This window comes from Manis pentadactyla, chromosome 6 (assembly GCF_030020395.1).
Source record: "Manis pentadactyla isolate mManPen7 chromosome 6, mManPen7.hap1, whole genome shotgun sequence".
In the NCBI taxonomy this organism is placed as follows: domain Eukaryota; kingdom Metazoa; phylum Chordata; class Mammalia; order Pholidota; family Manidae; genus Manis; species Manis pentadactyla.
The window spans coordinates 139,085,447-139,102,410 of record NC_080024.1 but is presented as its reverse complement, the minus strand read 5'-3'; the positions used below and the strand labels follow the sequence as shown (position 1 = coordinate 139,102,410).

Here is a 16,964-nt window from a genome sequence, read left to right as displayed (position 1 = left end):
TTGAAAGTAGATGCTACACTATGCTAACTACTGTTCTAGATATGAACTACACGAGGGCATGATGCATAAGCTGGGACTGTCCCAGGAAAACTAGGGGACATGGTTACTCTTTCAAAGATCTTCACATTGACAAATTCAATGCACACTATCTTATCTTTGTCTTACCCATCATCTCGTCAACTTTTTTTAACACAGCTCCTCCTTTTCCAAAGCTTTTTTTCTTGCTTCTTCTGTCATACTAAGGTTTTTTTCTTCTGTCATATTAAGGTTTTTTTCCTCCAATTTCCCTCTAACAGGAAACTCCTGCTTATTGGGCTGCTCTTTCTCTACTCAATATCTATATTCTGGGCTCTGCCAGGGCTCAGTTTAGGCCCAACTTTCTCTTTCCATCCTATATATTCCTCTAACTTGAGATGCTATCTGCCCCTGACTGTTCCAGATTGAAGTATTCATCTACACCTTGATGTCGCCTCTTGGATACCACACGGACTCTTTAAAAATTATACTCTTTGCTCCTACGAAAATGTTACTATCAAGTTAATGACCTATCAAAACAGAAACCTATCCCATCCAATCCACTTGCAAATGTTCCTGTTCAACCTCTAATACACAATTCACATATACGAATTTCATTTAAAGCATCCTATTTATAGTTATTTAGCTGAGTTCTTTGGATAAAGTCATGGAATTCAAAGTTTTAAGTCCCTGCCACAATGTCATATCTCTTCATGAAGTTCCCTACCCTTGCCCGTCCTTCTCAAATATTTGGACTGTGACAGACGTTTGTAAATTAAAGAATAAAACTTCCATATTCAATGGTTCCTTATCAAAAACAAGTAAATAAAATATCTTGCCAGTGGCTTGTTCTACATCACACCATTACGTAGCTTCCACTGATTTTGTAAATGTACTTCCTACTTTTTTCTCACAAACCACGTACTCCAATAAAAAAACCACTAAAATATTTATTAGTTCCAATATTTGTCCTATAAATTCTTACCTTTGTACTTTTTGCTCATTTAACTTCTTTTATCTGAATAGCCCTTCTCATCCCTAAAGATTTTAGCCTTGTTTATTATTTAAAGCTCTTCCCACATACCACTTTCCCTATGAGACTTCTAAGAACCTTAGTTTGATGCTCTGTATTCAGATGGAATTTTGTCTTAACCTGTCTTACAGGTATTTGTTTAATTTGAACTATAGTCACACATATATGTATACTGACACACACACCTTTTTCTTCACTGTTAGTATATAAATATATAAGACTTTTATAGTATCTTAGTATTATATTAATATACAAATGTATATGGATTTACCCTTTTGTTGGTATACTTAGCACTATGTCTTATATGTGAATAAAAGGTACTAAATAAATACTAGAAATACATACTTAGAAAAAGAAAGCTATTTCAAATTAATACCATCCTTCTGGAAACTTCTTTCTATATCTGCATGCATGCTACAAATTACACCTTAAATATTAGAATCAGACCCAACTCACAAATTTGATAAGTTATCATGTATAGTTCTTGAAACATATAAAAAGGTTTTCATATGTTTCAAGGTTTTGTATGTTTCATATGTATTTACCAAGAGGAGAAACTGAAGTTCAGAGATGGAAAGAACAGAAGTGGCATTCATTATAGGCTTTTGCTAAGTACTAGAAATTGTACTAAAGGCTTTAATACCTCATCTAATTTGAATTTAAGCCTACAATATCCCTATGAAGTAACTGTTATAGCTAATTTTTTGAAACATCCTATTTGGGGAAGAAATAGGAACAGTTCATGACAAATGAGGAGTCACATCTACAAAATTAAAATGCTATCATTATTAGGAGAGTTCCACACCAAAGAACAGTTTTTGATTAAATAGAGAAGAAAAGTAGCTTAGGGAATCCACCACAGATTCAAAGAATAGTACAAGAATTAAATCCTTAAGAAATATTAAGAAGGTGAAAAATTGTTCTACTAAGAGCTATTTTGTCAAACTTACATAAAGAGTCAGAATAGATATTAGCAAAGACAGGGAAATTAAAGGACTGTCATTAATTTATAAAGAAGAATGTTAATTAAAACCTGAAAGAAATCTGGGAAAAATTACTTCTGTTATTTATTTCGAGAAATCTTTTGAACTGCTAATGAGAACATGTGGATTATTTCAGGAATAATTGCCTCAGTGTTTATTGTGTCAAATTAAGAGTTCCTAAAGTTAAAGTGAAGGAGAAAGATTAGTCACAAATGAAAGGAAAAAGAATATGGCAATATGGAAATTAGAAATTGATAAAATATATGTTAAGCTTAGACTTCCAAGGTGTTTTAAAAAAAATATCTAGGATTCAACAATCACAATGACATCTGGAGAGCTGTCTCGAACAGTGCATCTCAGTTTCCCATTATTTTATCTATGGACTCAGAAAAACTGTATTAGAAGAAAAAGGAGGGGAAAGGAGAAAAAGAAGACATTATTACTGAAAAGTGGACCTCTCTGCAGAATCCAATTCCCACCACCGCCACCCCCTCTTCCCTCCAGTGAAAGCACAATAGCTGGACCATCCTCACCAGATTGCCAGTGACTTTGTGCAAATGATCTTCAGTTCACAAGTGCAAAGTCTATAGCAAACAAATATCCAGGCAAGCATCACTCTGCCTGCCACAAAAAGCATCAGGCACACTGCTGTTATTTTTTCCTCCCTCAAATCTCTGTCTCCACTAGATTCACTCGTTTACTACAAACTAGTAATTTTTGAGCTTTCCTCCTCTTCGCGCACTCCACTCTGTAGTCAGAGAGAGCTAGGCAGAAGAAAGGGAAGACACCCTCGCAAGTCAGCAGAGCTACACTGGACAAAAGACAGTGAGTGAGATGGTGAGAAATTTGCTGGGACCTGCGTAGGATAAATGACAGGCTGTGTCTCAGGAAAACATCCACAGAACACAAAGGCCCCATAAACGAGGCCAAAAGCAATTCAAATGCACAGAAGGCTGACACACATTGGTCTGAATAGATCTTTAATTTCAGAATATACAAATATATTAAAAACACTTAAATTTAAAATAATGATAAAAATAGACTATACTATAAAACATAATAGGGCTTATAGGATAAGTTTTTTAACCAAACTAGAGGGAGCTTCTTTCACAGAAAATTGGTATTTTTCAAGTGTATATAAAATTTTTTATTTTTATTTTTTTCTGGCTGGAAGATTTTGTGTTTTATAGCAAACTGTAGTATATAGACCTAGGGCCCAGCCCGGCTGGGTCCCACACTTTTCCCCATCGCCGAGTTGCCCTTTCTCCCTCCTACCAGTTGCCCATCCTTAAGCCTTTCACGATCCCCAGAACCCCCTCCTCGCCGGCCTTTGGTCCGCCCAGTCCCTCCCCCGACCAGCGCACCTCCCTGTTACCTGAGGTATGTGGCTAGATTCCCCCCTTCCCTACATGGTACAACCCAGCTACCCACCAAAGCCCAGGCTGATGGGCGGGGCCTGCGCCAGACTCAGCCCTCGGGGCGGGGCCAATAACCTGTTACAAAGTTCCCATGGCAACCAAGGCCATTTCCAGCCTTAGCACTTCTCAAGTACATGAAACAATTGGAATAAAATGAAGAAGGAATAGGCTAGCATAAAAAGACAGCATGATGACATGAAGGACGAGGTGGGTAAGAAAAGGGAAAATTACAAGGAAAATAAAAATGAAGAATTAAAACCAGTGTATAGCATAGTACCATTTAGGTTCAGCCGTATTGTCGTAAGTGGCAAGAGTTCATTCTTTTTTATGATTAATATTCTATTGTATATATGTACCACATCTCAGGTGCAGTAGGTGAAGGGGAAAAGAGGTATAAACTTTCAATTATAAAATAAATTGATCATGGGAATGAAAGTACAGCATAGGGAATATAGTCAATAGTATCATAATATCTTTATATGAAGATAGATAACTATACTTATCATAGTGAACATTTAGTAATGTATGTAATAGTTCACTATGTTATACAACCGAACCAATATAATATTATATATCAACTATAATTAAATAAAAGACCCAATATTGGAGGCAGTAAAAGACAAATTTAACTTTTGAACCATTCATTGAATGCAATTGAGAAGATACATACAATGTTTATAGAAAAGAGTAATATACACGAAAAAATGAGGGAGCGAAATAATACAATGGAGATCAGGAAATATTTCAAGGATTATAAATACACTGTTAAATGCACCAAGATAAATGGGACAAACAAGTAATGAATGAATTGAAGAAGATTTCCAGGAAAGAGTCAATGTCAGCCCTTTTTGATTCCAGCTTGGGGTAGACCTCTCTGACTTCCCACTTATTTTCACACCTATTAAATTTACCCACATTGTATATTAACGCAATTTACTATCTACCTTTATTATAGCATCATAAGATATTTAAGATAGAGAGTATTTTATTCTTTGACCACTCCAAAATCCTTCCCATGAAAATAACTGCATTGGACAGAGTAGTTTATCCTTAGCCTTCTAGTCTTTAGGTTAGAAACCAGTAATACATTTTATTTTTCTTTAAACAACCAGTTTCCCATGGAGATAATCATCTCTGATAGCCTTCTATGATAGCACATTTTTTTTTCTAAGATATGATTGCATAAATTGAATATGATAGCATAACATGAGATAAATAAGACTGTGGTAAATATGTTGATTTTACTTCTGGTATATCAATCTTCTTTAGCATTTTGGTGTTAACATATTTGTATTTTAGGAGTCAGAGAATAAATATCAACATTTGTAGAAGATGGCTCTAGTGTATCCGCATTTGGAGAGCTTTACAAATTGTGGCAAAATATACACAAAATTTACCATTTTAACCATTTTAAGTGTACAGTTCAGTAGCCTAAAGTACATTCACATAATGCTACTATCACCACCATCCAATTCCAGAATTTTCATCTTTACCTATTAAGCAATTATTCCTCAGTCCCCTATTTTCCCAGCTCCTGGCAACTACCATTCTACTTTCTGTCTTTTTGAATTTGACTAGTTTAGATGCCTCATAATAAGTAGAATCAAACACTATTTGTTCTTCTGTGATGAGCTCATTTCAGTTAGCATAACATCCTCAAAGTTAATCCATGTTGTAGCTTGTGTCAGAATGTTCTTCCTTTTTAAGGCTTAATAATATTTCGTGGTATGGCTATACCACTTTTGTTTATGTGGTATTAATTTGTTGATGAAGGCTCGGGTTGCTTTCATCTGTTGGATATTGTGAATAATGTTGGTATGAACGTGGATGTCCAAATGTCTGTTTGAGTCCCTGCTTTCCATTCTTTGGGATATATACCCTCAAGTGGATTTGCTGGATCAGATGGTGATCTATGTTTAATTTCTTGAGGAGGTTTTTGAAAAATTATACTGTTTTTCACAGTGGCTGTACTAGTTTACCTCCCCACTAGTAGTGCACAAGGGTTCCATTTTCTCCAGGTCCCTGGCCATCTTCAACACATCGTTTTTCTCTAGATGGAATGATTATGAGTTGAAGAAAATGGGAAAAACTAGATGACCTTAAAGCCCCACTTGTCATCTGTGATATGTTGCTTTGAAGCAATAACTTGCTGAGTAGTTCTCTGCTTGTCCAAAAGAGTTAATGAAACTTTTATTAATACATGACTTTCTCTTAAACGACAGATTATATGCCCAACTTAATCTGTCAGTACTCACAGTATAAAATAGTGTTCAATGCATATGTGTCCCTTGTTTTGCTGTCAATATGTAAGAATGAAACATCTGGAGGATGGAGAAGGATGAATGTTGCATTTATTTAGTGCTGGTGTGTTGAAATGGAAAGAAAGATAGTAGGGTCTTGTCTTGCATTAATTCTTCAAAACAGACTGATACAAAGATTTGTGTAAGAGTGATATATTATGAAGTGCTCCCACAAGAAACCATTAGGGGCATAGAAGGAGAGGGAAAGAGAAAGATAGGTGAGCCAGACAAGGGGAGACTATCTAGGGTGCAATATTTTGGAGCAGTATCTGTCCACAAAGAGAAACGCAGGCTCAGGTCTGCAGGGGAACTTGAACGAAGAGTTGGCTTTCACTTCAGTTGTCTCAGTCAAAGGGCCTGGAGGTGTGATGGGCATTTCCAGCTCTCTTAAGAATGCAAGCAAAAGCAAGTTCTGGCAGCCTGAGGCAGTCCTCCAACAAAAAGACTTGGGTATTAGCTGTTGGGACTGAAAGTACCCTGGACACATGCATGAAAGCGGTATAAGGACCCAAAGGGATACGGCAGATCACTGAAAACATCTGCCACAGACATCAAAAAGGGTATGCGGAGGATAAGAACAGACAGGCTGGGATTAGGGTGGGGTGCATTTAGTGTCAGCCGCTTAATAGAAATAACATGAAAAAGAACTTTGTATCAAAACTTTATTTATTAAACAAAAAATGCACCATTGGAATAACATTTCTATAAAAAATGAATATGAGACTGTTCTACAGTGAATTACAAAACCCCTTTTCCTCATGTAGTAGTATACAAGATCGTGTGTAGAAACAGTCATTGTTTTAAACTGTAGGCAATTTCCCTTCTCATAGAACAAGATTTACACTTAAATGTTGCAATCACTAGTCTAATTTGGTTAACAATGCTAGAGTCTGACAATATAAAGAAACTCTTTGTAGGCGCAAAATACCTTTTTTTTAAAAAGGTGTTTTGTCGCAACAAAAAATTTCTTTATCCACTAAGGCTAGTTAAAGCTGTAGTATACCCATTTCTACCAAATAAACCTACCACTAGCACACGAACAATTTGCTTGAATTGCAAAGCCCTTTGAGAGAATGAGTAGCATTTATCTGCAAAATGCTATCAGAATACTGTAGGGTTTGGTGGTGTCTTGCTTGAATGACCCGGGAAAGGGAGAAGGCGGAGGTGATGGAGCTTCATGGCTTTGCCTGGGACTGTCCTCACACTCAGCAAAGGACAATTCGTTCCCAAAGTGGTCCCTCTGAGATATGGAACACTGCAGCTTTAATAGCCGTACCTAGATTCCCAACCAGATCTCCCTTTTTTTAAATCATAAATTATCCAAAAAGAAGCCACTCTAAATAATAAATTAAATATTACTTATAAAAAGTACACCCCGTACCCCACCCACCCATCCCCCAAACAAGCTGACAATTCACAAAGTTCAGAATTGTCAGGTTTACCCTACAATAATAAAAAACAGCATTTTCCTCCTCCCCAACATTCCTCTCTTGCATCTGCAGATACACTTTCAGCAAACAGTGAGATCCCTTGGCCCATGCGTCTGTGTTTACGCCTTGTAGAGTTTTGCTGTTGCTCTCTAGCCAACAAAAAATTAGAGGATGACAATATACAAAGGCTCTCTACTGAGAGCAGAAGAGATCCTTCACAGAGTGCAACTAGAAGTCCGCCAAGTGAACGTTAGCAATGCTGGGAACGGAGAGCCCAGAAGTGAGATGCATTGACTGATATGGGCGTGGTATTTGGTCTGTATAACCTCACCAACCTGGAAATACTCAGGCATTTCTTTTCAGAATCAGTACCTTTTGGAAGCATGTATTTGGACAGCAAGACACACTGAGGCGAGGGAATACGTATTTTTTGATGGAATGGAATAGCATACAAAATATTTACGATTGTCCCAAGAATCCAATTTAATTTAAACGTTGGAATCAAGTGAAAAACTTCTGTATGGCACTAAAGTGATTTCTGAAAGTCACTAGAGAAATAGAAATTATAAGTAAAATGTGGAAAGTGAGTTTAAGAAGAGAGAGATTGTGGAGTTGGGTGTGTGACTGCTTCTGCAGCCCTAGAATGTTGTGGGCTCTGTATTGCGTATATGTTTATGAGCAGACTGGGGAACTAGTGTCTGGTCTTCAGGATGGTTTGTGGTTGTCTGAAGGAAACTGGTTAAGGAAGGGAGAGCAACCTTGCTCCACGTCTGTTTTAAAGTTCAGATGATTTTGCTTTCTTTAAAAAACATAAAACTGGAGAATTCTTCTGTTTTTCTCTCTCTAGTGCGCTAGAAATGGACATTCTAAAACCATCAGAAGTCTGAGTCTGGGATATAATTTCATCTAAACTGGTAAGGGTCACTTCAGAGGTGGCCTTTCTCGGTTGGAATGACAGCTGTTGCTGTGTATGAGATGCTCTATACATTTGGAAAGACCTTAAGATGTTTCTTTAAACAAAGTCAACAGACAGATGTATCAAAAAGGCAGATGAGAATGAGCCACCATCTTTAAGCACAGACGATGAAGGCTTCCAGAAACAATTGTACTTAGAGACCCTTTTATGAAAAGCCAGTGAGTGTCGAACTTTACAGTTTCCAAATATTGTCTGGAAAGACACACTAACGCTGGGCAGCTCTCTGAAGGCAGAGGGCTGGGTGTACATGTTGGTTTGAACAACCCTTATTTCGAGGGAATAATGCTCTATCCAACCCCTGACAGGAAGCCTTAATAAACTCACCTCTTTTATCCCTGGCTTGACATGTTTCCAGATGGTTCATTTGAGTGTACATTTTGTAATACCCAAATGTAAAGTTCCATTATTTTAATATTCTAGAAGCTTCTCTGTTCTACAGAGCGGTAGCTCCAACTGGGTTTCTTACTGAATATGAATCACTAAGAAATATTTAACTTTGGCTAAAGCATCCTCCAAAATATGCCTTCTGCATCTTGAACTACATGCATTTTTGTGAGTTTAACAAATGCAGACATTTCTAGAGGAAAGAAAATAACGTTCTTATCTGTATGAAATAGAAAAGAAAAATACTGAACTTTTTCCAGAGGAAGCTCATGGTCGACAGTTCAGCACAGTGCAGGGGAGGCCTGAGCATGCACTGCCAAGTTTTATTTTCTTCTTTTTTCAGGCAGAAATGAGTCCTGGTGGCAGAGCTGCTGGTTGGCTCTCAAGCACTGTCATATGGGAGTCAGAGAGATTTATGAGCTTAAAGAGCCCTATATGTTATGAACTAGACTTGGAGTAGGAGCAAAATAGAAGCTATCTTGCAGTATTCACAAATTGTTTCTTGTCAAGAGATCAGGAGACTGGAAAATTAAAAAGTTATCTGAAAATTTGGACAGGCAGTTGTACACATACACGAACTATTTGAGAGAGTGGGGGGCAGAATTGTACAGAAATTGTGGTGAAGCCATTGCATATTAAATCACTGGGCAATCATGTAAGAGTCTTCTGAGAGAATCTAAATGTAGTGCCATATTCAAGGTGTGAAACTAAGGCTTGTTAGCATTGCCAGTTACTAAAATAAAGCACTACCTTTGTGTAATGAAGAAAGTTTCAAGAGCATGCAGCAGAAATACACTGCTCACTGAAAACAAATAATGTGTGTTTTCATGTATTTTTAAAATTTTATTTCCTAATGTCATTGACTTCGACTAGAGCTGTCTAGAATTTTGTGAAAGTGTCAGTTTTCTTGATTGTCCACATACAGTCTACGGTTTGAAGATTTGACTCAATCCCTGAAATTTGAGTTTTGCAGCCAGTTCCAAGTTGAGCACTCAGCATGACCTTCTTTGGGTGTCAGATGCCTTCAGAGAATGCTCCTGTTTGTGAGAACTAGAAAGGGGAGGCCATTCCAGAACCTTGAGAAGGTAAGGCTAGCCTAATGAACATTTTCTTAAGCAATGGATTATTTCTGCAAGATTCAGTATTATGTTAGGAAATGCCTTGTTCCAGGTCGGCGGAGGGTTGTCTCCTTAAGTGTCCAAGATTACAAGAATAAACTGCCCCACAGAATAATGTCACTTAGCTCCTCAGAAGGACTTCCAGAAAATCTTAGTAAATCGAACAAGCACTCTCGTCGAAGGAACAATTTCACAAATGGACCAGACTTTCTAATGAACCATTTGAGCAAGCCCTCTCTTTGACATCAGATTTCCTTCTCGACATAAAACTGTAAAAAAATAATCTGAATTATTACTTCTGTTACAGTGCCATTTTGCTCAAAATATTTTATTCAGGGATTCATATATAATTACCCACCTAATAAAAGGAGCTATTAGGTTGTAAAGATCCTATCCCTTCCATGCTCTTTTAAAATTATGACCTACTCAAGCTTGAAATCAAAGGCAGAGCTGAAAGGAATAATTCAGCTGAAACTCTCTTACTGGTTTTTCAAGTCACCTAACTGATAAATATGCAAACTAGCCCCCTTTTGGCGATTCGGCTGCATAAACAGGATTAACTCCAAATGCAGCTGAAAATTCAGAAACTGACAGGGTGCACACACAATGTTCTTAATGTCACCTAGTTTCAAGCTGCAGATAAACATGGCAATAGAAGTTTAAAATTCTAGCTCACAATGAAGACGCAGCTTTGAAAAGCGTCCACTGGCTTTATGATGTGTCAGAAATATTAAGTGGTGCTTTCCCCTCTGATCCTCTCAGACCCTGGGCAGGCAAGGCATGGAAGGTCCCCTTGATAACAGAGCCTAGTCATTGTCACTTACCAGTACTGCCTCGCTCTAAGTCAGCGAGGACCCTGTTGGCAGAAGTGACATCACTCAGGAGGAAGTACTACTTGAAAATGCCTTCCTTTCCCTCTCCTTCCTCAGGGCCTGTTCTCAGGGAGTCTGCCCTTTCCATAGGGGGTTACTGGATGCTGGGCAGGCCACGCGATGTGTGAAGCTGGCCACCTGCTCTGAGGCTGGCTGCCAAGGAGAACTCGGAAAGGGACAGAGCAGAAGAGGAGTCTCTTGGGGCCAGACTCCTGGGGAAGATGGCCGTGGTGAAGCTTTGAAATGTCATCACAGTGTGGTATGGCACAAGAGCCACCCAAATTGAAAAGCGTCCTGTTACAAGCTTACACACATAATGACAGTGTCTGGGAAGAGTGCATACTGTATCCTCTTTCTGGAAGTCGACTGCTGCTGGCAGCATGCCACTAGTGGCAGATTTGTATGTTCCTGCTCTGCAGACATAAATGTTAGCCAAGGGTGGATTTACAAATACTAAAATGGGTGAATTTTATAGCCACTTGCTAATATCCACCACTTGGACAAGATGAATGTCTGAATTGTAAAACATAAGCATCCCCTGCTTTTTGTTTACTTATTTACTTTTTGTGCTGTCAGGAAAACATCCAATCCTTTGGTGCTGTGTAGTGAGAGGATTCCCCTGGATGCTCTGTACTTTAAAGTTGAAAACAAAATAGTGAGCTTGCACTGATTTAGCATGGCACGGTACAGGCTGAAATAATGCACTTGCATTTTGTAAAGACCAGACCTACACGTAAAGAAGCGACGGGCCCCGATGAAGGAAAACGTAAGCATTCGTTATGACAGTGTAGTCACTGCAGTGGCAAAGACTCAGGACCAGGCTAGCAGCTTACACTTTGACATTGCAGTGAAGATGGATCTTTGCTTTTGTTTAGGGACCCCATAATCACCGTTTTGAAATTCCTGATGCCTGTGAAAGAAGGGAACATATTCCTTCTGGACTGCTTCAGGATCTTTTGTAAGTGGGCGGTCCTGATGGTTGACCTGTACACTGGTTAGAGTTCTTGGACTCAGGTGTGCTGTATATGGGTAATTGGTATGCTGGAAAGTTCCCAGAAAATTCACCTCATCGATTCAGCAATACATTTTTTAAAAGGCTGAGCCTGTGATGGCATTAAGTTGCTTCATTAGCCCTTCCAAACTTGCCATTTGTTCACTCAAATCATCCTGTTCGTACACCTACAGAGAGGATGAGAGTAAAGAGTTAGTTCAGGTGAGTACTGAGACATTCCTTTAGTGAAGGCAGCAACCATCTAATTGCCTTACTCTGCATTCTCAGGTTTGACACAGGGGCCTGTAGCCAGCAGTTGTGCTCAGAGCATAGTCATTGAATAAAGATGCTGCTAAGTAAAAGGTGGTGATGAATGATTGCATATTATTTCATCCCTGCCATGAGAGTAAAAAAAATCTTATTTCAAATCCAGTTCTACCAATCACTGGCTGTGTAATCTTGGACAAGTTAGTGAACCTCTCTGATGTACAGTTATCCTCAGCTATAAAATGGTGATGATGATATACCTATTTCCCAGGCTATCCTGAGCATCCTGTGACATGTCTTGTGACTGTCACAGAGTCTGGCCCACAGTGCATATTCAATGTGTCACTCCTTTTCCTTTCCATAGGTCATCCAACAGGATAGAAACAAAATTTAGATCAGCAGCTTTCTTTTCTTTGCAAAGCAACATAGGCACATTGTAGTATGGGAGCTTAATGGGCTTTGTCTTGACCAGTGAAAGGTCTGAGGATTATGACTTTAGTTTGTGCGCAGAAACAAAATTCTAACTCCAAACCAGAGTTGGTCCATTTATAGTTGCAAAGTTAACCTTACAGCACAATTCGACTGGTAGGCAAAATAAAGATGTAGAACTCCAGAAGTCAAGGGCGTGTACTCTGTAACTCTCACTCACTGGGCGCCCCAGAACCAGGTCATTTGTGATGCTGGACTATTAGTTATCACAGATCCCCTAGTCACTCACCTCAGGGATTCTGATTCAGTAAGTATAGGAGGTTTAGAACCTCTTTCTCTCTCTCTTTAAAGCTCTCCAGGTAATTCTTACCTCAGCCAGTAGAGGAAACAAGGCTGTGGTGTTGATTTAAATCCCAGTTCTTTTACATACTTGGTTGTTTTTGAGTCTGTCTCCTTATTTGACAAACAGGAATAGCAAGCTTTCCTTATTGGGTGGTTGGGAGTAGTCAACGTATTAGTAGTAAGTGGCCAATAAATGTTGTTTTTTTTTCTTCAACATAACTTTTGTTTTGACTAATACAGAACTAACTACTGGATTATTCGTGGCTAGCCCATTCATTTGAACCAATGAGGCCTGAGTCATGATTTCTAGCTCTGTATGGGCCAGAAAGCATTACTGGCAGAAGGCACATCTAATCCTGCCGATTAAATATGCTTGATCCCAAGAAAACACTGGGGAGGTCACATGGAGGGATAGGCACCAACTCACTCCAGCTACTAAAGAAACAGCTCAAAATGCACGGTATTAGGCCTGTTGGAGATGATAGGAATCTCAGCATACCAAGGAGTGATTTGGTCATATAGTATGTAATCTCCAAAGCTTGATGAGGATTGAAAAGTTGTCAGTTTGGTTCAAAAGACTAGTCTTTATAAGAGCAAGGAAGCTAAAGTGAGGTCCTTAATTGGTAATTTATTTCCCAAAATGTTGTGTTGGCTTTTTGGATTGTTTTTCTTTAATTCTCTAGGCCTTATTGTCCAATAGAACAACCACTGGCCAGTAACTACTGGATTTTTGACGTGTGGCTAGTCTGAATTGAGATGCGTTGTATGTATATAATACATATCGGATTCTGAACAATTAGTACAGACAACATAGACTATCTTATTGATATTTTTTTTCATTTATGATATGTCAAAATCATAGTATTTTGGAAATATTGGGTTAGATAAAAGATATTAAAATTAATCTCATTTATTTTTACATCTTTTAATGTGGCTTCTAGGCAATTCTATAATTACATGTGTAGTTCACATCACATTTCTATAAGACAGTGTGATGTAGATTATTTGCTCCATTTCCCTTAATATATAATCTTACTGATTTTTATATTATACCTTTGGCTTTCTCTCCTTAGAGTCAATCTTAATGCAAAAATGGGTCACCTGACATGATTCCTTCTGAGATGAGAAATATTAAATAAATGTAGGTGTTGGATCTGACTTGGGAAATGGCCATCAACCCTGAGACTCTGCAATAAACAGCCATATCCTGACAAAGTAGTGCACTAGGTTCTTATAATTTTGAGTCTTTCTTAAGTATTCAATAAGTATGTTAGTAATACAAACAGTCACACATATACACATATCTATATTCTTTGGTTTCTATGTAGTTAAAGTATTTTATTGGTTGTAATACTGAAAACAATAAAATCAAGAAAAAATTTGTTTTTCCAAATGAGATGATGCTAACCTGTTCTTTTTGTTTTCTCTTCCCCTTCCAGCATTCTGATTTTTCAAGATATCTGATGTGTTATTTCCTTGGCATTCTCTTAAATGTTTTCTCTTGAATTATATTCAGAAACACTCTAGAGTTTTCTAAATCTGTGTTTAGGCAACACCTTTTAAAAATCCTCTTTATAGTACATTTTTAGGAGATATGTTTGCTTTCTCAAAATTTAGATTTTTGGGGTCTTTTGATTTTCTTTCTGAGTTTTCTAATTTGATCTACTTCTTAGCTTCTCCCCTTCATTAGTAAACTATTTCTCTCAAATAATTAAACTTGCTCCTCTTATTTTTTAAATGTCAGCTCCTTCTCTTTTTTTCTTCTTAAACACCTTCCTTCACTTCTCCATTTTGCATTTTCTTCTTGTCAATTCTAAATTTGTAGGCTATAGTAAGACTTTGGAAGTGACTTGAATAGTAGATTCAGAAAACCCCTTACAGTGTAGCTTTTTGTTTCTATTTTTTTTTTATTTTGAAGAATAATTACCTAGTCTTATTTCCAGGTATGCCAACGTATTTCATCCCACTGGAAGGAAATACATATACACACATCTGTAGATATATACGCAAGTATGTAAAGCAACACCTCCTGTAGTCATTGCTTGTATTTCTAAGACTACCTTTAAGCATAGCACCAGTCCCTGCTTCACCTGATGCAACATGAATTCCAAGGATGGCCTTACATTGGCTGGATCCTCTGTTGGCTTGTGGCCCTCCTCAGACACCTCAGGGGCTGTTGGCACGGATACAGGAAGCAAAGGAGATCTTGCCTTTCCAGCCAGGCCCAGGGAGGCTGTTTTAACATGAGTCTTGGGAAGAGTAGGTCCTAAAACAGAAAACACAGAGTGATAAAAGTCATGTATATAATGTTCTGGGGAATCATCTCTCAAGCATGCAAGCCGACTCCAGTGGGGTGGTATTGATTTTAGATTATTGCTCATTCTGAAGTATAGAAATGAATTATGACACGGTGAATGGGCTCATTTTACTACTGAATGGAAGACACATTCTGATGAGGCCTCTGCAGATGATGCTCTGCCAGATATATGTAATTTCAAGGGGATTCCAAATCACAATGTAAAAAGTTGCCTGGAAGCCCCAGACAGTTCATCACACCCTGTAAAATGTCAGCCAAGCTTATTTGGTGCCAGCCTCAGCTTTGGGTGAGAAAGCCTTGTGCTAACCTACCTAAATCAAGTGTAAATTGTTTAACAGTACCAGGGAATATCTGCTCAGTTAAAAGAGATGGTTGCTCTGGTCTACATCTGGGTATTAGATGTCACAGCAAAAATAAAGTCCTTCATGGCTAAACTGATAGAATCTCATTACTAATTCTCTTTTAGATTAAAAAAAAGATATTATTCTGTCCTGATTGGTATAGTTTCCCTCAATAAGGGACATTCTAATGCTCATGAAAATCATTTGAGGAAACTGCCAAGTTTCTACTAGATGACATTTCCATCTGTTATAAACAATGGGTACTTTTCTCTTTAGGTCTGACATTTACCTTATAAATCCTGCTTAGCTTATAGCAGTAATATAATTTGTCCTTATAGTCTAAAATAAAAATTTGATTAAGGGTTATTGAATCCCCTACTATACATCACATACCTAAGGACTTTGGTCATTCTTAGCTATGTAACTCAAAACTCAGTATAAAAGTTATTGAATTAAAACTTGGGAAGAAATTTGCCTTTATTCTCTTCTATCAGCAGTGATGACATTTGAGTTCTAATCATCTAAATGTTGTACTGTGTACTTTGGGGAAAAATTTTTGTTTGACTAAACATAATCCTAGTTAATAAAACTCAGAGGTGCACATCGTCCAGGTTTAGAGACAGAGTTATCCCAACATGGGCTGCACCCCCTCTACAGACTGTGGGAGCTGTGCCTGATAGCAGGTAGAGTGCAAAGTTCCTAAGTGCAGTTTTTGTGAGAAATCACACCTGACTGGTTGCCGAAGAGGCCAGAGTCTTTAAGAGGTTTCTCCCAAGGAATTTAATCCCCTTGGGAGGAGTGCTTCTGGAACACCTTTTCTCAGGAACTAATGCCTGAGAGCGCTGACTGCCTGTGGACACATAATGTGCCCCTTCACAAATCTCAGTTTTTTAGAGTATTTATTCTGATCTCTTTTCTGGCCTCATTCTCCTCCAGTTTTACCCCTTTGTTACCTAAAATAGCATGTTTGAGATGACTGACATAAATAGTCAAAGATCACCTTGGGTAACTGATTTTATTTTGTAAATATGTGGATTTTAAAATCTGGACTAAAGGAAGAACAGGAAATCCCAGCTGACACTCTAATTTGTTGCTGGAAGATGATGAAAATCATGTCATTTGAATTTGTACCCTTATTTCCTATAACAAGTTGCAATGATAGAAACTTGGATTTTATTTCTGGGAACCCATTTCAAACGATTAAAATATCAAAACTAATAACTTAAATAAATAAAACAAAAATGTGTGCATAAAATAAACAAATAAACAAACAAACAAACAAATAAATAAAAACTCAGAGGTTATCCTACAATCAGAGAAACAGGAGGAATTTGCTCATTGGGAAAAAAATAATGCAAATAATGTAATAGGCCAGCAATTTGCTATATGCTCAGCAAAATAAGTGATAAATCCTAACACAGGAACCTTTTCTCATTCTGTGGCCTAGCATGTCATTTCTTCACATTTATAATCTTCTCACTCTTTTCTTAAACTTCAGTGATCAAAAGTTCGCAGTTGGAGTGATTTATCACTAGAGGGTGATCTTAAGTTTTTGGTAGCTCAGGTGGAAAGAAATAGACAAGAGTAACATTAATTGTTTTCTTTAACAGAGGAAATATATTTACTGAGTGTCTACTAAGACAGATGCTAAGCAGTTTAATTCATTTGAGGCAAAATAGCATAGTGGGGAAGAATTTGAGATTTATAAATCCTATCTACATTCAGATATTGGAAAACTCCATTATATA

At 37.8% G+C, this 16,964-nt stretch overlaps 1 protein-coding gene across 1 annotated transcript in view; it reads right to left on the bottom strand.

Moving 5' to 3' along the window:
* Nucleotides 1–7,832: 7,832 nt before the first annotated feature.
* Nucleotides 7,833–16,964, bottom strand: part of DCC (DCC netrin 1 receptor) — a 1,164,464-nt gene continuing 1,155,332 nt past the window's right edge. The window contains exons 28-29 of the mRNA XM_036918577.2: nt 14,682–14,824; nt 7,833–11,708 (exon numbers count right to left, since the gene is read on the bottom strand). Coding sequence (XP_036774472.2) covers nt 11,619–11,708; nt 14,682–14,824 — 233 coding nt within the window. The 3' untranslated portion in view covers nt 7,833–11,618. The remainder of the gene's footprint in view (nt 11,709–14,681; nt 14,825–16,964) is intronic.